The sequence below is a fragment of the Hyaena hyaena genome, unplaced genomic scaffold, assembly GCF_003009895.1.
Source record: "Hyaena hyaena isolate Hyena2069 unplaced genomic scaffold, ASM300989v1 scaffold_697, whole genome shotgun sequence".
Classification (NCBI taxonomy): Eukaryota; Metazoa; Chordata; class Mammalia; order Carnivora; family Hyaenidae; genus Hyaena; species Hyaena hyaena.
This window is the reverse complement of record NW_024081329.1, coordinates 704,149-722,520: the sequence shown is the minus strand read 5'-3', so window position 1 is coordinate 722,520 and position 18,372 is coordinate 704,149. Positions and strand designations below refer to the sequence as shown.

The 18,372-nt window shown below is 35.1% G+C and overlaps 1 protein-coding gene across 2 annotated transcripts in view; it reads right to left on the bottom strand.

The window, feature by feature from the left end:
* Positions 1 to 18,372, bottom strand: part of SNTG1 (syntrophin gamma 1) — a 313,487-nt gene that overhangs the window by 247,707 nt on the left and 47,408 nt on the right. For both annotated transcript variants that reach the window (XM_039217478.1, XM_039217480.1), the window contains exon 3: positions 1,545 to 1,601. In XM_039217478.1, the coding sequence (XP_039073409.1) occupies positions 1,545 to 1,601 (57 nt within the window). The remainder of the gene's footprint in view (positions 1 to 1,544; positions 1,602 to 18,372) is intronic.

Below are 18,372 nucleotides of genomic sequence, written 5' to 3'. Positions count from 1 at the left end.
TGCTTTTGTGGCTAATATTATGAATGGAAAATACACACTCATTTGATTTAGAAAATTAGTCTATTTATGTATAAGAGTTTTGTTTGGAATGAAATAATGAAAATATTAAATGGATATAATTCATTTGGAAAAATTCTTGATATTTTAGACTGTCTAGTTAAAATTGTAGCATTTTAGTAAAAATAAATAAATTATATTATTGAGTTTAAATTATAAATGGAAATAGAAAAGAAAATTTCCCTGCATAAAACTAATGTACCTCCACTATCAGAAAAAATGTCAGGCCTATTAGGTAAAAATGCTTATCTCAAATGAAACCAACTCTCAAAATTGTATTTTATTCACACTTAGCTTTTGTTGTCTCTCATGGACTTTTTACTATCTTTAGTGGTACCTTTAAATCCTTCAAGCAATCCCAATAAATATCACAGCAAAACCAAAAACAAACAAATAAAGTTTGTTTGTTGTATAATGTAATTCCCATGGCATCATTTCCACTTCTTATAACTTGTTCTTCATACCTCCCTGGTTTTAGCTGATGATAGATAAAGTGAAAATTAAATACACATTTTAAAACTAACGTTTTATATAGCAATATTCTTATCACTTGACAACACAACGTTAGTCCACACTGGTCCATTTTTCTAAGTCATTTTCAAATGTCAGCTAGAACTGATAGTCACCAAATTTAGAGTTCCACTTTCCAAGCATATATAAACTGAGTTGTGGTAAAATTTCATGAAATATATACCTGAATGTATGATTTTCACCCTACACGGACAAAATACCTAACCCAATGGTTCAAGATAAATTTCATTTATCTATGCAAAGATGTAGGTTTCTAAAGGTCATTTAAAGATAGTGGTTAACTTTTCCAATATTTATATAATTTCCCATCCTTTTAAAATTTCTGTTTTGTGTCAATGATGATAAATTGAAGGTATGGTACATCTTTACTAGTCAACCATATACACAAAAACTAGAGACCTTTAAAATTCATTAATAAATGAAAGTAAAAAGGTATGGTCATTTTAAAAATAAATCAGATGCTAAAATTCTGCTTATCCTATTTACTTGGCATTGTGACATGAAAATTTGCTGATTTCTTTTTTTAAAAAGGAAAACTAAACAAAAGAAAAAGATGAATAAAACCCTACTAATATTTAACTATTATTAGTGTAAAATTTGTTCTTATTCCATTCACTGTGGGGTGGGGTGGGGGGAGTAGCTCCTCTTCTGTCTGGTTACAGGAAGATATGCACACACCACCACCATATGTGACATTTTAGATGGTCCCAGGTAGAGAAAATTAATGACCTTTGTTCAATGCTAGGTGAAATTCCCAGATACTTTTTCTAAGAAACTTTCTAAATAAAAAGTTGGCCAAGGTTTTGTAAGAACCTACCTAATTTATGTCTTAGTCCAAATATCGAGGATTTTGCTATAGCCACTCTTGTCTAATTATTAATCATCAAAAACCAAAATACACACAAATGTAGGCATTATAGCACAGCCTTTACAGATAGACTGGAAAGACAGGATACCTTGATGCTTAATCCAAATCCTCCTACAGTTTGTCTTCTAATGGTCACCGTTCTTTCCTGAAAGACAGGATTTTAAAAGTGGTTAGCATTTTCTAATATTATACTTATACACCATTTTCCTCCTCTGGGTTCTGTTTCTGCTCCTTAAAAAAGAAATATTGTGTGACAGCATACGGGTTCTAATTCTTACAAAAAATAGAGCATTTTGTAATTTTCAAACCAAAGGTTACTTTATTTGTCAAGGTAAAAGGGTCTGTACTATTATTAAACTGCTAAACTCTCAAAAATTAAGTTCCTTTCAATGATTTTTTTTTGAAAATATTTTGGAATCTTAACCTTTCAACCTCTTCTTATTTTCACATTATATATTCTTGTTGTCTAAGGAATGACAAGTTTTGGTTACATAAAAGTAACCCAATGTCATGGTAAATATTGTCTTTGTCAACCAAGGTCTTATCTCCATCACGACCAAGTCATCTTGCTTGTGGAAATTTGAGAGCTGAGCTGGGAGGCTCCCATGTCCCAGCACATCAATGATTCATGTGCATGTCTGGGATTGAAACTGTGACTAAACCAGGTTCAAAACGATAAGAACTGATCTTACATAACCTAGCTAATAATGACAATGGAATGATCCATTTTCAAAGTCAATTCTCTTTTTCCTTCCACAATGGAAACAATAAGTCAATCGCTGGTGTATGAAATGAAAATCACAAAGATCTGCATTTGGACAAGCCCTTTAATTTCCAATAAAAATCAATCTTACTCAGTTTTGGGACAATCGTTTCTATGTTTTATTTAGAACCTTCTCCATTTATCTGTAACTTTCTAATTTTTTGCCCCCACCCCCCCCCCCGTCTCTTGCTCTACCAAGGATAGATGTTGATTATCTGGTCCCCACAAATGCCCAACATTGTGGCTATACTACTCATCTTCAAGTCTCAATACTGCTCTTTCTTACTCCATGGTTTTCGAGAGGCAGTGTGGAACAGATGATATTATTTAAAAAGAACAAAGAGAAAATCTGGAAAATGTGTGTTTCTGTTGGATCTTCCTAAATATTTTAAAATAATATAAAAACCAGTCATTTTGGCAGGTACAAGATACCTTCATTTAGTTAAGTGTTTATATTTCATAAATAAAAACAAAATTATGCTTAAAGAATAAGACCACTATGCCAGAAATTGAGGTATATTAACTGTTATTTATTTTGAACTAAAGAATAAGCTTTTATGGTTGCAGATTGGTGCATATTAAGAAAAAAACTATTAATGCAGATGAGTAGCACGTAATTATATAAATTTTCTTTTTGATAATATCCCAAGTAATTTGACCTATTTTAAAACTAAATATTTTACTTTTATAACCTATCATCCAATTATGTTTTCAAGCCAACATTAAAATTACTTACACAAATTAAGTTTATAGGTGTATTACAATTTATGTAAAGCAATATGAAATATAAAATACACTATTCATGTTAAATAATATCATAGACTCTACTTTTTTATTCTTTTTATTTTAAGTAGACTTCATGCCCAACATGGGGCCCAATATGAGCCTTCAACTCATGACTCTGAGATCAAGACCTTAGCTGAGATCAGGAGTTGGATGCTTAACTGAATGAGCCACCAAGGGGCACCACTACATTTTTATTCTTAAGCCAATACTAAATCACTCTGCACTGGGGAGTCATAAGAAGGAGAAGATCCAGTGTTTAAGAACTTATATTGCAAAATCTATGTAAATAAGCATACCTGCATGTACAAAAGCAAGAAGTGAACACATGCATTGTACACACACAAAATCTCATTTAAATAAATTAAACGTTTACTGGAAATATCCTTTTGTTGCACAGGATTAGAGAAATCTGTTAAATTAATTAGTTTTCAATGATTTCTCATTGAATGATTAATTAAAGGAAACCTGTACACTGCAAATAATGGAACTGAAATCAAAGAATCTATCAGTGACTCAAATATCTACAACTTAATATGTTTGGAATATTAGTTAAGACCTGAATCTGTTTTTCCAAATCTGTAAAATGGTGATAGATAATACATAGTAACAGCTTTGTTTTGAGGATTGATATTTGTGAAGGACCCAGGCATATACTAGAAGCTAATGAATAGTCACACACGCGTGCGCACACACACACACACACACACATACACACACATGATCTGTTATTCTAGACAGAAATTCTTACTTAAAGTCACTTAAATATCTGATTAATATTTATCCACTTTTTATTCCAATAATTAAATCACGGAGTAGCTCAAGTACTGGAAGACTCAGACTCAGCAATAGGTCAATTAAACGGTTCTCTTTACTCTTATAAAACAGACAGGCGAGCTACTTTCACAGTACTGCCTATCAAACTAAACAGGTTCTTAGATGGCAGAGTTATTTTCTTAATTCCATTTCTGTAAGGAATAAATGCTTGATTCCTTAAAATAGGATTCATCTTTATTTTCTCTAAATAAAGAATTCAGTCTTTCAGAGCAAATGCATTTTATTAGTAAATGACATCACTTAAATTTTCTACAACATCTTCAATGGCAATCATTAGCCACAAGGGCAACTTGGTGAGTAAATTCTATTAACCAGCCAAGTGTATGCTGAAACATTGCTTTCCTTTGAGGGGAATGGCAAGCATGCTTGCTGGGGTTATCAAAGGTCTATGCAATGCCTTTACTTCTTTACAAGACTGCCTTCCAATCTTTGGTGGAGAATATTTAGAACATGTTCCAAATCAAACTCAAAATTGCTGATGCAGAGAGTAGTTTGGAGAGTCTAAAGAGTCAGCAGTAACAGTTGAAAATCTCAGAGGCAGCACTTATTTTAATGTATTTTAAACACACGGGCACACACTCACGCACACGCAAACCCCAGCCAGCACCTCTATATACTATTGCTTCATTAGGTTACGTTTAAAAGGAGAAACAAGCAAGGCAAATTACTACTGTTTTAAAGCCCAAATTTTAAATTTATCAATTTTGGTTGCAGGTGGTACAGAAAGGCAAATAGCTGTTCCCAGGAGGGCACTTTGCTGATTTCTCGCCAACTGTGTACATGTTTGTGTTAGTCCTACTTTCTCCCCCCTTTTCACCTTTCCACATATGGTTCTTTCCTCCTGCCTTCCAAAATAATTTTTTAAAAGGTAATGTAATGAATTGTTTTAGTTGCTCATATTATAAATCAGAGAATATCTGGAACTTGATCTGAAGTTGTATTAGTTACATGTTGGGTATCATAAAGACATTGCCTAGGTATCAAAGCACTGTCTTTCAGGAAACCAGTGTATTATTATTTATTTTATTCTTTAAAACACAAAATCAAGAAAGGTGGTCCCATACACTCATATCTATCTATATCTATATCTATACATATACATAAATCCTTTTCTAAATCTTCCTATTCTTTATAAATTGTGAAGGATGGAGCCCAAGAATAATGTTGGATTTATAAAAGATGTGCTGTACACCTAAATAATTTACAGTAATTTTATGAAAAAATTTTAAATGCCTAATTTGCTTTATGTAAAAATCTAATTATTATCACCCCTGCCCTCTAGAATATATGTTTGAAATATGCCATATATATTGTAAACTATATGGGAACCAAAATACACATGTTACCAAACCCAAAATATTGCTATTATATCTCTTAAGTATAGAAATGCTTGAGATATGTAGGTGAAAAGAGGAGGAAGAAGTGAGAACAATGCAGAAACTAAAGAGATTATCAAATGGAAAAGGTATACAAGTAAAGAGGGAATGTCATTAGCTCTTTTTGACAATTCATGAAGAGTGAATAGACTTGAGAAAGGAATAATAATAAAAACAACATATTGGAGATCAATCCTGTGCACTGACAGGTCTCATAGCACTTATGGTTATTAAAATACACTGTGACCTTGACTTTTTTCCACTAATTTTCTGATAGGTGAACCTATGTCTCGTTCAGTCGAATACCAAGAAGTTAGCATAGGGCCTAAATTAAAATTAGGTATTCATGTTAAGTAGGGAAAAAAAGTTTTTGAAAGATTTTCTCAAGTAATCATCATAATAGTATATAGCATAGGCAATATCTTCTTAATTTGGAATGAGAAAACTAAAATGCAAAGGAGTTAAATTAACTTGACCAAGGTCCAAATCATGAATTAAATGAAAATATCTCTGATTCCCACTGTATTTTTTATAACAACAGGCCTAGGATGATGTGAAGAATTGAGATGAAAGAAACAAAGAAACTGGAAAACCAGTGTAAATGTAATAAAAACAGAGGGAATTGTGAGAAACTGAGTGCTTTCCCTCTAAAATCAGGAAGAAGGCCAGGATTCCCCCTCTCTTCACTCCTATTACATTATGCTCGAGTCCAAGCTACTGCCTATGAAGTAACAGGCATACAGATTAGAGAGGAAAAATGGATGGTTTGTTTTCATCTATGTAGAAAATCCCAAAGAATCAACAAAAACTCCTGGAAATTATAAGTAATTATAGCAAGGTCACAGGACATAAGGTTAATATACAAAATCCAATCGCTTCCCTATACATCAGCCATGAGAAATTAGAATTTGTAATTAAAATCACAATACCATATATAATAACTCACTAAAAAGTTTTTATTTTGTATAAATATAACAAAATAAGTAAAAATTTATATATGGAAAACTACAAAACTCTGAAGAAAGAAATGAAAGATCAAAACAGAGATATTTCATGTTCCTGCACTAGAAGACTCAGTATTTTTAGGATGTCAATTCTTCCCATCTAGATCTATAGAAGCAACATAGTCTCAATAAAATCCCAGCAAGCTATTTGTGTTTATTAATAAATTGTTTCTAATATTTACATGGAAGGCCAAAAGACTCATAATAACCACCACAATATTGAAGTAGAAAAAAAGTTGGAGGACTCAGGATGCCTGATGCAGGACTTACTATAAAGTTACAGTAATCAAGACAGCATGAAATTTTTAAGACCAAACACATAGACCATTGAATAGAATAGAATGACCCAAAACAACATAAAACAAAAACAAATACAATTAACTGATCTTTGACAAAGGAACAAAGGCAATTCAATGGAGAAAAGGAAGGATAATCTTTTCATCAAAAAAAGGAGAAAGAAAGAAAGAAAGAAAGAAAGAAAGAAAGAAAGAAAGAAAGAAAGAAAGAAAGAAAGAAAGTCTAGACATGGATGTCATTCCTTTAATAAAAATTAACACAAGATGGATCACAGATCTAAACATAAACACAGGGATGCCTGGGTGGCTCAGTGGGTTAAGCATCCGACTTTGGCTCAGGTCATGATCTCATGCTTTGTGAGTTGGAGCTCTGTGTTGCGTTCTGTGCTGACAGTTCAGAGCCTGGAGCCTGCTTGGTATTCTGCGTCTCCCTCTCTTTCTGTTCCTCCTTCCCTCACTCTTTCTCTCTCTGTGTCTCAAAAATAATTGAACATTAAGAAAATTAAAAAATAAATATAAAGACAATTATTATAAAGCTTCTAGAAGATAACATGAGAAAATCTATGCCTTTGAGTTTAGAATGAGCGATACAATATTAAATGCATAATCCATAAAAAAAACTTGATGTTAAAATATTTTAAAATTAGAAATTTCTACTTTGTAAAAGATACTGTTAAGAAAACAAAAAGTGACAGACTGGAAGAAAATATTTGCATAATGCCTTCTGATAAAGGACTTGTTTCCAAAATATATGAAGAACTCAACACTTAGCAAGAAAATAAACAATTAGAAAGTTGCCAACATATTTGAGCAAAACACCTCATCAAAGAATATATAGATGGCAAGTAACCATATGAAAATATGCTCAACATCATTTGTTATTAAGAAATCGCAGATTAAAACAATAATGGGGCACCTGGGTGGCTCAGTCCATTGAATGTCCAACTCTTGACTTCAGCTCAGGTCATGATCTCATGCTCATGAGGTCTAGCCCCATGTCAGGCTCCACTCGCAGCATGGATTTTCTCTCTCTTTCTCTCTTTCTCTGTCCCTCCCCCACTCATGCTCTGTCCCTCAAAATCAATAAATAAACTTTAAAGAATAAGATAACATTATACATCTATTATAAAGGCTAAAATTCCAAAACATTGACAATATGAAATGAGATATATTATCATAAGAATTGTAACTCCTTGCTGATGGGAATTCAAAAGACAGTTTGGTAGTTTCTGACGAAGCTAAACATAGTCTGAACAGATGACACAGGAATTGTACTCCAACATATTTACTCAACTAATTTTAACACTTGTGTTTACCCAAAAGCCTGCATGAAAATATATATAGCAGCTTTATTCATAATTGCCCAAAACTGAAAATTACCAGGATTTTCTCCATCCATAGAATGGACAAGTAAAGAGACAAACAAAACTGTGGTGCATCTACACAATGAAATATTATTCACTAATAGAAAGAAATATACTGTCTAGCTTCACAAAGACATGGTGAAACCACAAATGTATATTACTAAGTAAAAGAAGTCAGTCTCAAAAGGGTATATACTCTGATTCCATTTACATGCAGATCCAAAAAGGCAAAACTATACAGATAATTAAAGGGCCAGGTTGCCAGGGATTCAGGGAGAGGGAGGAAATGTTAAATAAGCAAAGCCCAGGGGATTTATAGGATAATGAAACTATTCTTTTTGATATTACAGTAATGGGGTAATTGATGTTATGCTTTAGTCAAAACACATAGAACATTAGAGAACAAAGAATGCATCTTAGCATCTCTGTGTTTAAAAAAGTCATTTAGGGAGTGAGGGGATCCAAAGAGGGAAGCCACCTATGACAAAACAATCTCAAATTATATTACAAATGTATTTCCTTAAAAGGAATAGGGGGGAAAAGTACTGACCTAAGTAACCTTGGAAATGAATGGAGTCTGTAAGACACAAATGCTAGACTAAAGACAAAAGGAACTGCGCATTGCACTGTATTCTTGTTGGTAAAATTGTTTCACATGAAGGTATGGCTAATAATTCTGATATTGCTATACATATATGTTGAAATTAAAGAATGAAGTAAGTGAATAGTGGAGAGAAGGAACCAGTTGCTCACTGTTGGAGTGGGATTTTATAGCAAGGGAAGAAGGCTAAAACAGTCCATGTGGGAATGGAAGACAGTTAAAGATAGCAGTATTAACTCTTGCCTGGTGTAATGCAGATACAGATGGTTACATACAGAAATATTTATAGATACATGAATATATACAGGTTATTTTGTCCTTTTACAAATAGTTTTACAGAGGCACAATTCATATACCATAAAACCAACCATTTAAAGCATACAATTTGGTGGCTTTTAGTATATTTACAGAGTTATACATCCACCACCACAATCAATTTTAAAACATTTGCATTTTTAAAATGTAACCCCATATTCCTCAGTCCTTAAAGCCCATCTCAGTCTTAGGTGTCTACTAATCTCTTTCTATTTCTATAGATTTGCCTGCTGTCAGCATTTCCCATAAATGGTATCACACAGTATGTAGTCCTTTGTATTTGACTTCTAACCATGATGTTTCAAGGTTCATCTATGTTGTAGCATGTTTCAATATTTCATTTCTTAATTTGTTATATAACATTCTGCTGCATGAATATACCACATTTTATTTATCCATTCCTCCACTGATGGATATTTAGTTTGTTTTACTCTTTGGCTGTTATAAATAGTGCTGCTAAAAAGTTTGATGTGCAAATTTTGTGTGTACATATGTGTGTTTTTTTCTTGAGTTTATACAAAGGAATGAAGTTGGGCACTGTTAGATTGTTTTCCAATGCAGCTGTACTGTTTGACATTCTCACAAGTAGTGTCTGAGAATTCCAATTTCACATCTTCACTGACACTTGTCTTTATCTACCTTTATGATTATAATGATCTCAATGGCTATAAAGTTGTATCACATATGACTCTGATATGAGATACACATGTATTTGACAGCTAACAATGTTGACCATCTACTCATTTGCTTATTGGACATTTATGTAAATGTTCTTTGGGAAAATATCTATTTGAATTATTCCAATGTGTCACTATGTTTTACACCTATTTTGTCTTCTAGGAGTTTTATATTTTAGCTCTTATATTTAGGGTTTTTTAAAATCTATTTTGGGTTAATTTTTGCATATGATATAAGTTTCCAAATACATATTTTGCATGTGGCTATCCAGTTTTCCTGGTGCCATTTGCTGAACAAACAATTTTTCCCTGTTGGTCTTGTCAATCCTGAAAACCACTTAACTGTAAATTTGAAGGTTTATTTCTGGACTCTCAATTCTATTTCAATTACTGTATGACTATCCATATGCCATATGTGGACATATCTCACACTGTCTAGATTACCATCTCTTTAAAACTGTTAAGTTTCAAGATCAGGGAATATGAGTGTCTCAACTTTTCAAAATTATTTTGGCTATTCTAAGTCCCTTGCATTTTGATATGAATCTTAACACTAGCTTGTCTATTTCTGAAAAGAAGTAAGTTTGGATTTTGATAGAGATTGGTCTAAAATCATTGTGGAGACCTTACTATCTTAACACATCATTAAGTCTTCAGGCCCATGAAAATAGAATGTCTTTCCATTTATTTTATTTTATTTTCTTAGAGAGAGAGAGACAAAGTGTGAGCGGGGGAGAAGCAGAGAGAGACAGTGATACAGAGTCCAAAGCAGGCTTCAGGCTCTGAGCTGTCAGCATAGAGCCCGACGTGGGACTTGAACTCACGAACTGTGAGATCGTGATCTGAGCTGAAGTCGGATGCTCAACCAACTGGGCCACCCAGGCGCCCCTATTTAGATATTCTTTACTTTCTTTCAGTCTTTATTTTTTTTTTTTTTTGTTTTCAGAATATATATTGTGTACCTCTGCAAATTTATTCCTAAGTGTTTCATTCTTATCTATTCTATTTTCAATGAATAATGTTACTTAGGGTTTAAAACTCCTTTGTTCTAAGGAAGTACCACCATTCTTACTAAGAAAGCTTAGGTATTAAACTCACTTCCCAGATCATTTCACAAAATCTAAGTCGTTAAGGGGAATACACTTTAAAATGTTCATTTTTAGGGATCATATTTAAAGAACATCTGGGGGGTATCTTACTTCCTTCACTTTAGTTGTACTCCTTGGCAAGCTTCAGAGCAAACTTCTCCTGCTACAGTGATGGTATAGAAAAAGGAGACTGACATTCCCCTAAGCCTATTGTCAAATATAATTTGTAGCCAGTCCTTCCTATCTGATTTAAATAGTTATACATGGGAGTTGTTTGAAATTTAAATATTTCCTGTTTATTTTTAAAATTACCATTGCAGGCAATGGGGAATTGTACCCTTCCACCTTCATTTTCCCCCTCCACATCTACAAAACTGAAATCTTCTGGGGTGCCTCAGTGGCTCACATCCAGTTGGTTGAGTGTCCAACTCTTGATTTCAGTTCAGGTCATGATCTCATTTTTCATAAGTTTGAAACTCTCATCAGTCTCAATGCTGACAGTGCAGAGCTTGCATGGGATTCTCTTTCTCCCTCCCTCTCTCTCTCTATATATATATCTTTTTAAAAAACCACTTGAAATCTTCTCTCTATATATATATCTTTTTAAAAAACCACTTGAAATCTTCTTATATTTATAGCTTAGCTCTTACAAATGAGCATTTATAATGTAAAAAGAGATAGAATGATGTCAACTAACTTGACCAAGGTCAGTCAGTGGTGAATCCTCTGGATTGAAATCCAGGCACTATGACCCACCACCTATATAGTGTTCCCCTACTCCATTATGTCTCCTATTTACTTACACTTATTAAGATTATGACAGCTCTGAGAGGTCCTGTACTAATCAAGTTACTTCTTTTTGTTTAATCTATTTTTTCCTTAGCTAAAAATTTGTGATGTGATTTTTGATTGATTCAGGCACATATATATTTAAAAGGTCATATGAAACAGAGATTCATTCATTTTTAATCACCTAATAAATTGTGTTTGAATATGTCATCTCCACAAAACCTCTTGGCAGATAGTAAAAAGAACATTTGAGTAAGTTATTTGTCCTAGAATATGTTTGAAATAATATGTGAAAATATATTTGAATATTTATATGGCCATTGTTTCTTTTATAATGTTTTCAATAGTCTAGTTTTCAAAGAAGGGAGGATTTATACATTTGTAAATAATGATATTAATAATAATCATTGTGATTACAATTTTGTGATATTTAGAAACTTAGTGGAATTAGCTTATAATTTTACATTATTATTATTAAATAACTTGTAATAGCTGGTTTTGTCATCATGCTGATTTAGAGGGACATTATAGGGGGGAGGGGCCAAGGTGGCAGAAGATCATGGAAGTTTTTTTGTGTCTCTCCTCTCTGAAATGCAACCAGATCAACACTAAACAATCTTGCACACCTAAAAAATGATTTGAGGATTAACACAAAATCCTGCAGAACCTGAACCACAGAAATCAGCAGATACATGGCATGGAGAGGTGAACTGAGGGAGAGAGAAGCCACAGAGGGCAGGGAGCTGTTTTTGCTTGTGGAGAGAGGATGGAGATAAGGGGAGAATATGGGAAAAGAACCCCCCAAAGCAGGTGGAGAAAAAGAGGAAGAGTGGAAATAGCCACAAGGGACTGAACAAAAAAGGGAGAAAGAAGAAAAAATAGGGCTTAGATTCCATGAAGACTCTATAAACAGGGGGAGCACAAGTTCTGAAACTGATACCTGGTAGTGCTCTGGTGGGAAGGGCAAATCCCCAGGAGCAGAGAGCGAGGTCCAAGTGGTTGTCAGGTCACACTGGGGGAGGCAGTTCCCTGCTGGGAGGATGTTTGGTAGAGGCTGTGCAGCCTCTCCACAGGCAAAGGTCCCAGTGGACCCCAGAGAATGGCTACATTCACTGATGTTGGAGCAAGGATGTTGAGGGTAAAGCCTGGAGCCAGATGTGTGTTGTGATTTGCCATATTCCATGAATGCTGCTGCTACACAATCCCGTGAACGTTTTCTGGGGCATGCTGGCACACAGCCACAGTCTCTGGGCATCAGCAGTGGCACTGTCTTCCAAATGTTCCTGGGAGTGGGCTGGCAGCTGGACATTGCTTAGTGAGACCCTCCCCCAGAGAGTCTGAGTGGGTCAAAGCTGCAGTCCCTCAGAAGTAAGGGGCTGAGAAACACAGCTGCATGTCAGATAAAACTCAGGAGGGAGGTGCCACCTGGTAGCCTAATGACTTGGTTGCGGACAGTGTAGAAGCAGGGAGTGAATGGAAGCCAAAGACAAAGGAGGAGTGTTTGATTGCTGGTCAGGGAGAGCAGAGTTCTGATACTAGAGACTGGGTAGCTGGATGATGCCATTTTCATCCCTCCACCTCATGCACATACACACCTGCATGTGTCACAACAATCCACCCCACTAAGGGAAGCAGTGCTGTCTTGTGGAGAATGAAGCTTACTGTACTAAGCTCCGCCCAACTGGGCTAACTGTTTCCTAGAGGAACACCACAAGTCTCTCCAACTGCTTAGTTTATGGACTGTAAAGTGCTTCATAGTTTGACTGCTAGGGGAAACTGATGTAATGTCAATCATATTTCATTCTGTTCACTGGTCCTTCTATTCAATTTTTTTTCTTATTCTTTTCTTATTCTTGAATACAGAAAATATTTTATTTTCAATTTTTGTTAAAAAGATTTTTCTTTAAATATTTTACTATATTTTTACTCCTTTGTAAATTTTTAAAATTCGATTTTACTTCCATCACTTCATTTGATACTATTTTATTTTATTCATTTTTTCAAATTTTCAAAGATTTTCCTTTTTTTTCTTTTTTTCTTTTTCCTTCTTTCCCCTAATTTATCAAGCTTCTTTCAACAACCAGACCAAAATACACCTAGGATCTCGTATTCTTTGTTTGATTTTTTATGTTGTTTTTAATTTTTTGATTATTATTTTTTTTAACTTTATTAATTCCTTTTCTTACTTCAAAATGATGAAATGAAGGAATTTACTATAAATAACAGATTAGGAAGAAATGACAGCCAGGGACTTAATCAACACAGATACAATCAAGATGTCTGTACCAGAATTTAGAATCATGATAAGAATATTAGATGGGGTGGAAAATAGATTAGACTCACTTTCTGTGGAGATTAAAGAAGTAAAGTTAGTCAGGATGAAATAAAAAAGCTAGAACTGAGCTCCAATATCGAATGATGTGTCACAGTGGCAAGGATGGATGAAGTAGAACAGCAAATCATCAATAGGGGGCAAACTTATGGAGACTAATGAAGCAGAAAAAAAGAGGGAGACTAAGGCAAAAGAGCACAATATAAGAATTAGCGAACTCAGGGACTCATTAAAAAGAAATAACATCAGAATCATAGGGATTCCCGAGATGAAGAGAAAAAGGGGTAGAAACCATAGCAAAAAACTTTCTTAACCTTGGAAAAGACACAGACATCAAAATCTAGGAAGCACAAAGAACTCCCATTATATTCAACAAAAACTGACCATCTACAAGCCATATCATAGTCAAATTCACAAAATATTCAGGCAAGGAAAGAATCTTGAAAGCAACAAGAGAAAAAAAGTCCTTAACCTACAAGGGAAAACAGACCAAGTTTGCAGCAGAGCTATTCACAGAACTTGGCAGGCCGGAAAGGAGTGTCAAGATATATTCAATGTGCTGAGTCAGAAAAATATGCAGCCAGGAATTCTTTATCCAGCAAGGCTGTCATTCAAAATAGAAGGAGAGATTAAAAGTTTCCCAGAGAAACAAAAACTGAAGGAGTTCATGACCACTAAACCAGCCCTGCAAGGAATTTTAAGGAAGACTCTCTGAGGGGAGAAAAAATGAAAAACAAGGCAAAAACAAATATCAAAAGCAGCAAAGACTAGAGAGGACAAGAGAACATCGATAGAAACTCCAACACTATAGGCAACATAATAGCAATAAGTTCATGTCTTTCAGTACTCACTCTAAACGTCAATGGACTAAATGCTCCAATCAAAGACATAGGGTAACACAATGGATAAGAAAACAAGATCCACTTATATGCTATTTAAAAGGAACTCATTTTAACCTAATAACACCTTCAGATTGAAAGTAAGGGGATGGAGAACAATCTATCATGCTAATGGTCGCCAAAAGAAAGCCAAAGTAACATAATTATATCAGAAAATCTAGATTTTAAAATAAAGACTGTAACAAGAGATTAAGAATGGTATTATATCATAATTAAGGGGTCTATCCACCAAGAGATCTATAAATTGTAAACATTTATGCTCCAAACGTGAGAGCACCCAAATGTATAAGCTAATTAATCACAAACATAAAGAAACTCATTGATAATAATACTATAATATTAAGGGACTTCAACACCCCATGTAAATCAATGGGCAGATCATCTAAACAGAAATCAACAAGGAAACAATGGCTTTGAATGACAAACTAAACAGGATGGACTCAACAGATATATTCAGGACATTTCATCCTAAAGTGGAATGCACATTCTCCAGATTAGATCACATACTGGGACACAAATCACCCCTCAACAAGTACTAAAAGATGAGCATCATACCTTGCATATTTTTGGATCTCAATACTATGAAACTCACAGTGAACTACAAGAAAATAGTTGGAAAGATAACAAATATTTGGAGACTAAAGAACTTTCTACTAAAGAATGAATGAGTAAACCAAGAAGTTAAAGAGGACATTTAAAAGCACATCAAAGCCAATGAAATGATAAAACCACAGCCCAAAACCTCTGGGACACAGCAAAGGTGGTCATAAGAGGGCAGTATATAGTAATCTAGACCTTCCTAAAGAAGGAAGAAAGGTCTCAGATATACAACTTAACCTTACACCTTAAAGAGCTGGAAAAAGAACCTAAAACCTAAAACCGGCAGAAGACAGGAAATAATAAAAATTAAAGCAGAAATCAATGCTATCAGAACCAAAACCAAAACCAAAACACAACAGTAGAACGGATCAATGAAACCAGGAGCTGTTTCTTTGAGAGAATTAACAAAATTGATAAACCCCTAGCCAGTTTGATCAAAAGGAAAAAAGGAAAGGACCCAAATAAATACAATCAAGAATGAAAGAGAAGAGATCACAACCAACACAGCAGAAATACAAACAATAATAAGAGAATATTATGAGCAATTATACACTAATAAAATGGGCAATCTGGAAGAAATAGACAAATTCCTAGAAACATATAAACTACCTAAACTGAAACAGGAAAAAGTAGAAAATTTGAACGGACCCATAATCAGTTAAGAAATTGAATTAGTAATCAAAAGTCTCCCAAAAAACAAGAGCCCAGGGCCAGATGGCTTTCCAGGGGAATTCTACCAAACATTTAGTAGAATTAACACCTATTATTTTGAAGTTGTTCCAAAAAAACAGAAATGGAAAGAAAACTTTCAAATTCATTCTATGAAACCAGCATTACCTTGATTCCAAAACCAGACAAAGACCCCACTAAAACGGAGAACTTTAGACAAATTGCCCTGATGAACATGGATGCAAAAATCCTCAACAAGATACTAGCCAACGAGATCCGACAATACATTTAAAGAATTAGTCACCACAACCAACTGGGATTTATACTTGGGATGCAGGGCTGGTGCAATATCTGCGAAACAATTGATGTGATACATCACATCAATAAAAGAAAGGACAAGGACCATATGATCCTCTCAATAGATGCAGAGAAAGCATTTGACAAGATACAGCATCCTTTCTTGATAAAAACCTTCAAGAAAGTAGGGATAGAAAGATCATACCTCAAGATCAAGAAAGCCATATATGAAAAACCCACTGCTAATATCATCCTCAATGGGGAAAAACTGAGAGCTTTCCCCCAAGGTCAGGAACAAGACAGAGATGCCAATTTTCATCACTGTTATTCAACAGTATGTGAAGTCAGCCTCAGGAATCAGAAAACACAAAGGAATAAAATGCATCCACATCAGCCAGGAGGAGGTCAAACTTTCACTCTTCACAGATGATATGATAGTCTATGTGGAAAACCAAAAGATTTCACACACACACACACAAAACTGCTAGCACTGATCCATGAATTTAGCAAATTCGCAAGATATAAAACCTAATGCACAGAAATCAGTTGCATTCCTATATACCAATAATGAAACAACAGACAGAGAAATCAAGGAATCAGTGCCATTTACAATTGCACCAAAACCCATAAGATATCTAGGAATAAGCCTAACCAAAGAGGTAAAGGGAAATTATAGTAAAATTAATTGCTGATTTTGATTTTTGCTTTTAGTGAGATCCTTATTCTGTGGTGTACACACACACACACACACACACACACACACACACATCTCCTTGTTCTTTCAGTTGAGAGGGCCTAGAAGAAACAATACTATGTGATATTGTTTTTTTCTTTTTTTTTGTTGCTGGCCTTGACCCAGTTTGAGGCACTGGCTAGAAGCTAGAAAGTTCCCCTCTGGAATAGCAGACCAAGTCTTCACCCAACCATCTCCCTTACCTCGGTCTCACACTCTGGTTCACTATCCACCTGCCCTAATCACCCAATACCAGGCACCAGACAATTCAGAACCAAACAGCTATGAACTGCCTATGCCTCAGAGTCTGCTGCAATCATTCAAACTAGCCAATTCTAAATCTGTTCACCTTTCCTAACTTGTTCCTTAAAACCACAATAAAGGTGATTGCCCATGTTCTAATTTTTCCTTTGCCTGTTAACCAATGCCCATTGCATACTGTGTTCTCCCCAGAGAACTGTAAATACATATAGCAAACTATGAATCTCTTTGCAGTTTCTCTCTTGATCTGCTCCCCCCACCTTACCACACCTCACCCAAGGAAGTATGATTAAAACAATTGGTGCAGTGAATAGGGTGGTTTGGCCCTAGACTTGACAGAGATGATGATGATGCAGACTGTCCATGGCTTGCTAATTATATGTGCAAAAGCAGACTCAGCCTGCTGAGGCACTGCTGCCTGGTGCACCTGCACTCTGGCCACTGCACTGTGTGCTGTTTATTTTGGGATTTGTCACCACTTGCCACCCTAAACTGTGCAACTGAAAACATAAGCTTTCCCTGAGTTTCCACCGCCTAAGACAAGTTAAGTAACCTTGTGCTAGTACCTAAGCTTAAGGGCAGTAGGGAGCTTCTGCATTATCACTTACGTGGATCTGTCACTCTCAGTCCCCAAGTGGGTCATCAGGACACACATCATGTAGACCAGTGGTCAGAATCTTATGATATTTATCTCTCTGCCCCCTAAGACCAGAGGTGGTCTCCAAGTTCCTGGATAAATGTAAAACTCCAAGTCAATGTACCTGGGGACTACCTAGTGCCAAGTGATTTATCAACAAGCTAAGAGCTTTTTTTATGATTAAAACGCTAGCAGTCCTACTTAGAACCAGAGCCACCATTGCTCTCCTGGATGCCAACCCCGACACTTTCAAGGTCAACTAAGAAACCCTGGAATGAGATACTAGCAAACATGGCCATTCAGGACCACAGGAGTTTATTCCATATACATCCAAAGAGTAAAAACAGTTGGTGACAAATAGGAGAAACAGTAACTAAAATTTTTTAGCTACGTGGAGATACATGACATTCACAAAGATTTTGTTCAAAAAGACAATAGAAGGGACTGATACTTCACACCGGGTGGCTAACTGCACTGTTCCAAGGACAGGCTGCTAAGGCTCTCTGTGTATAACTGTAGCCCCTGGGAGGTGGGGTGTAAAGCCTTAGAATAAGAAATGCCTCTTCCCCTCTCTTCTTTTTCTGTAATCACCTGA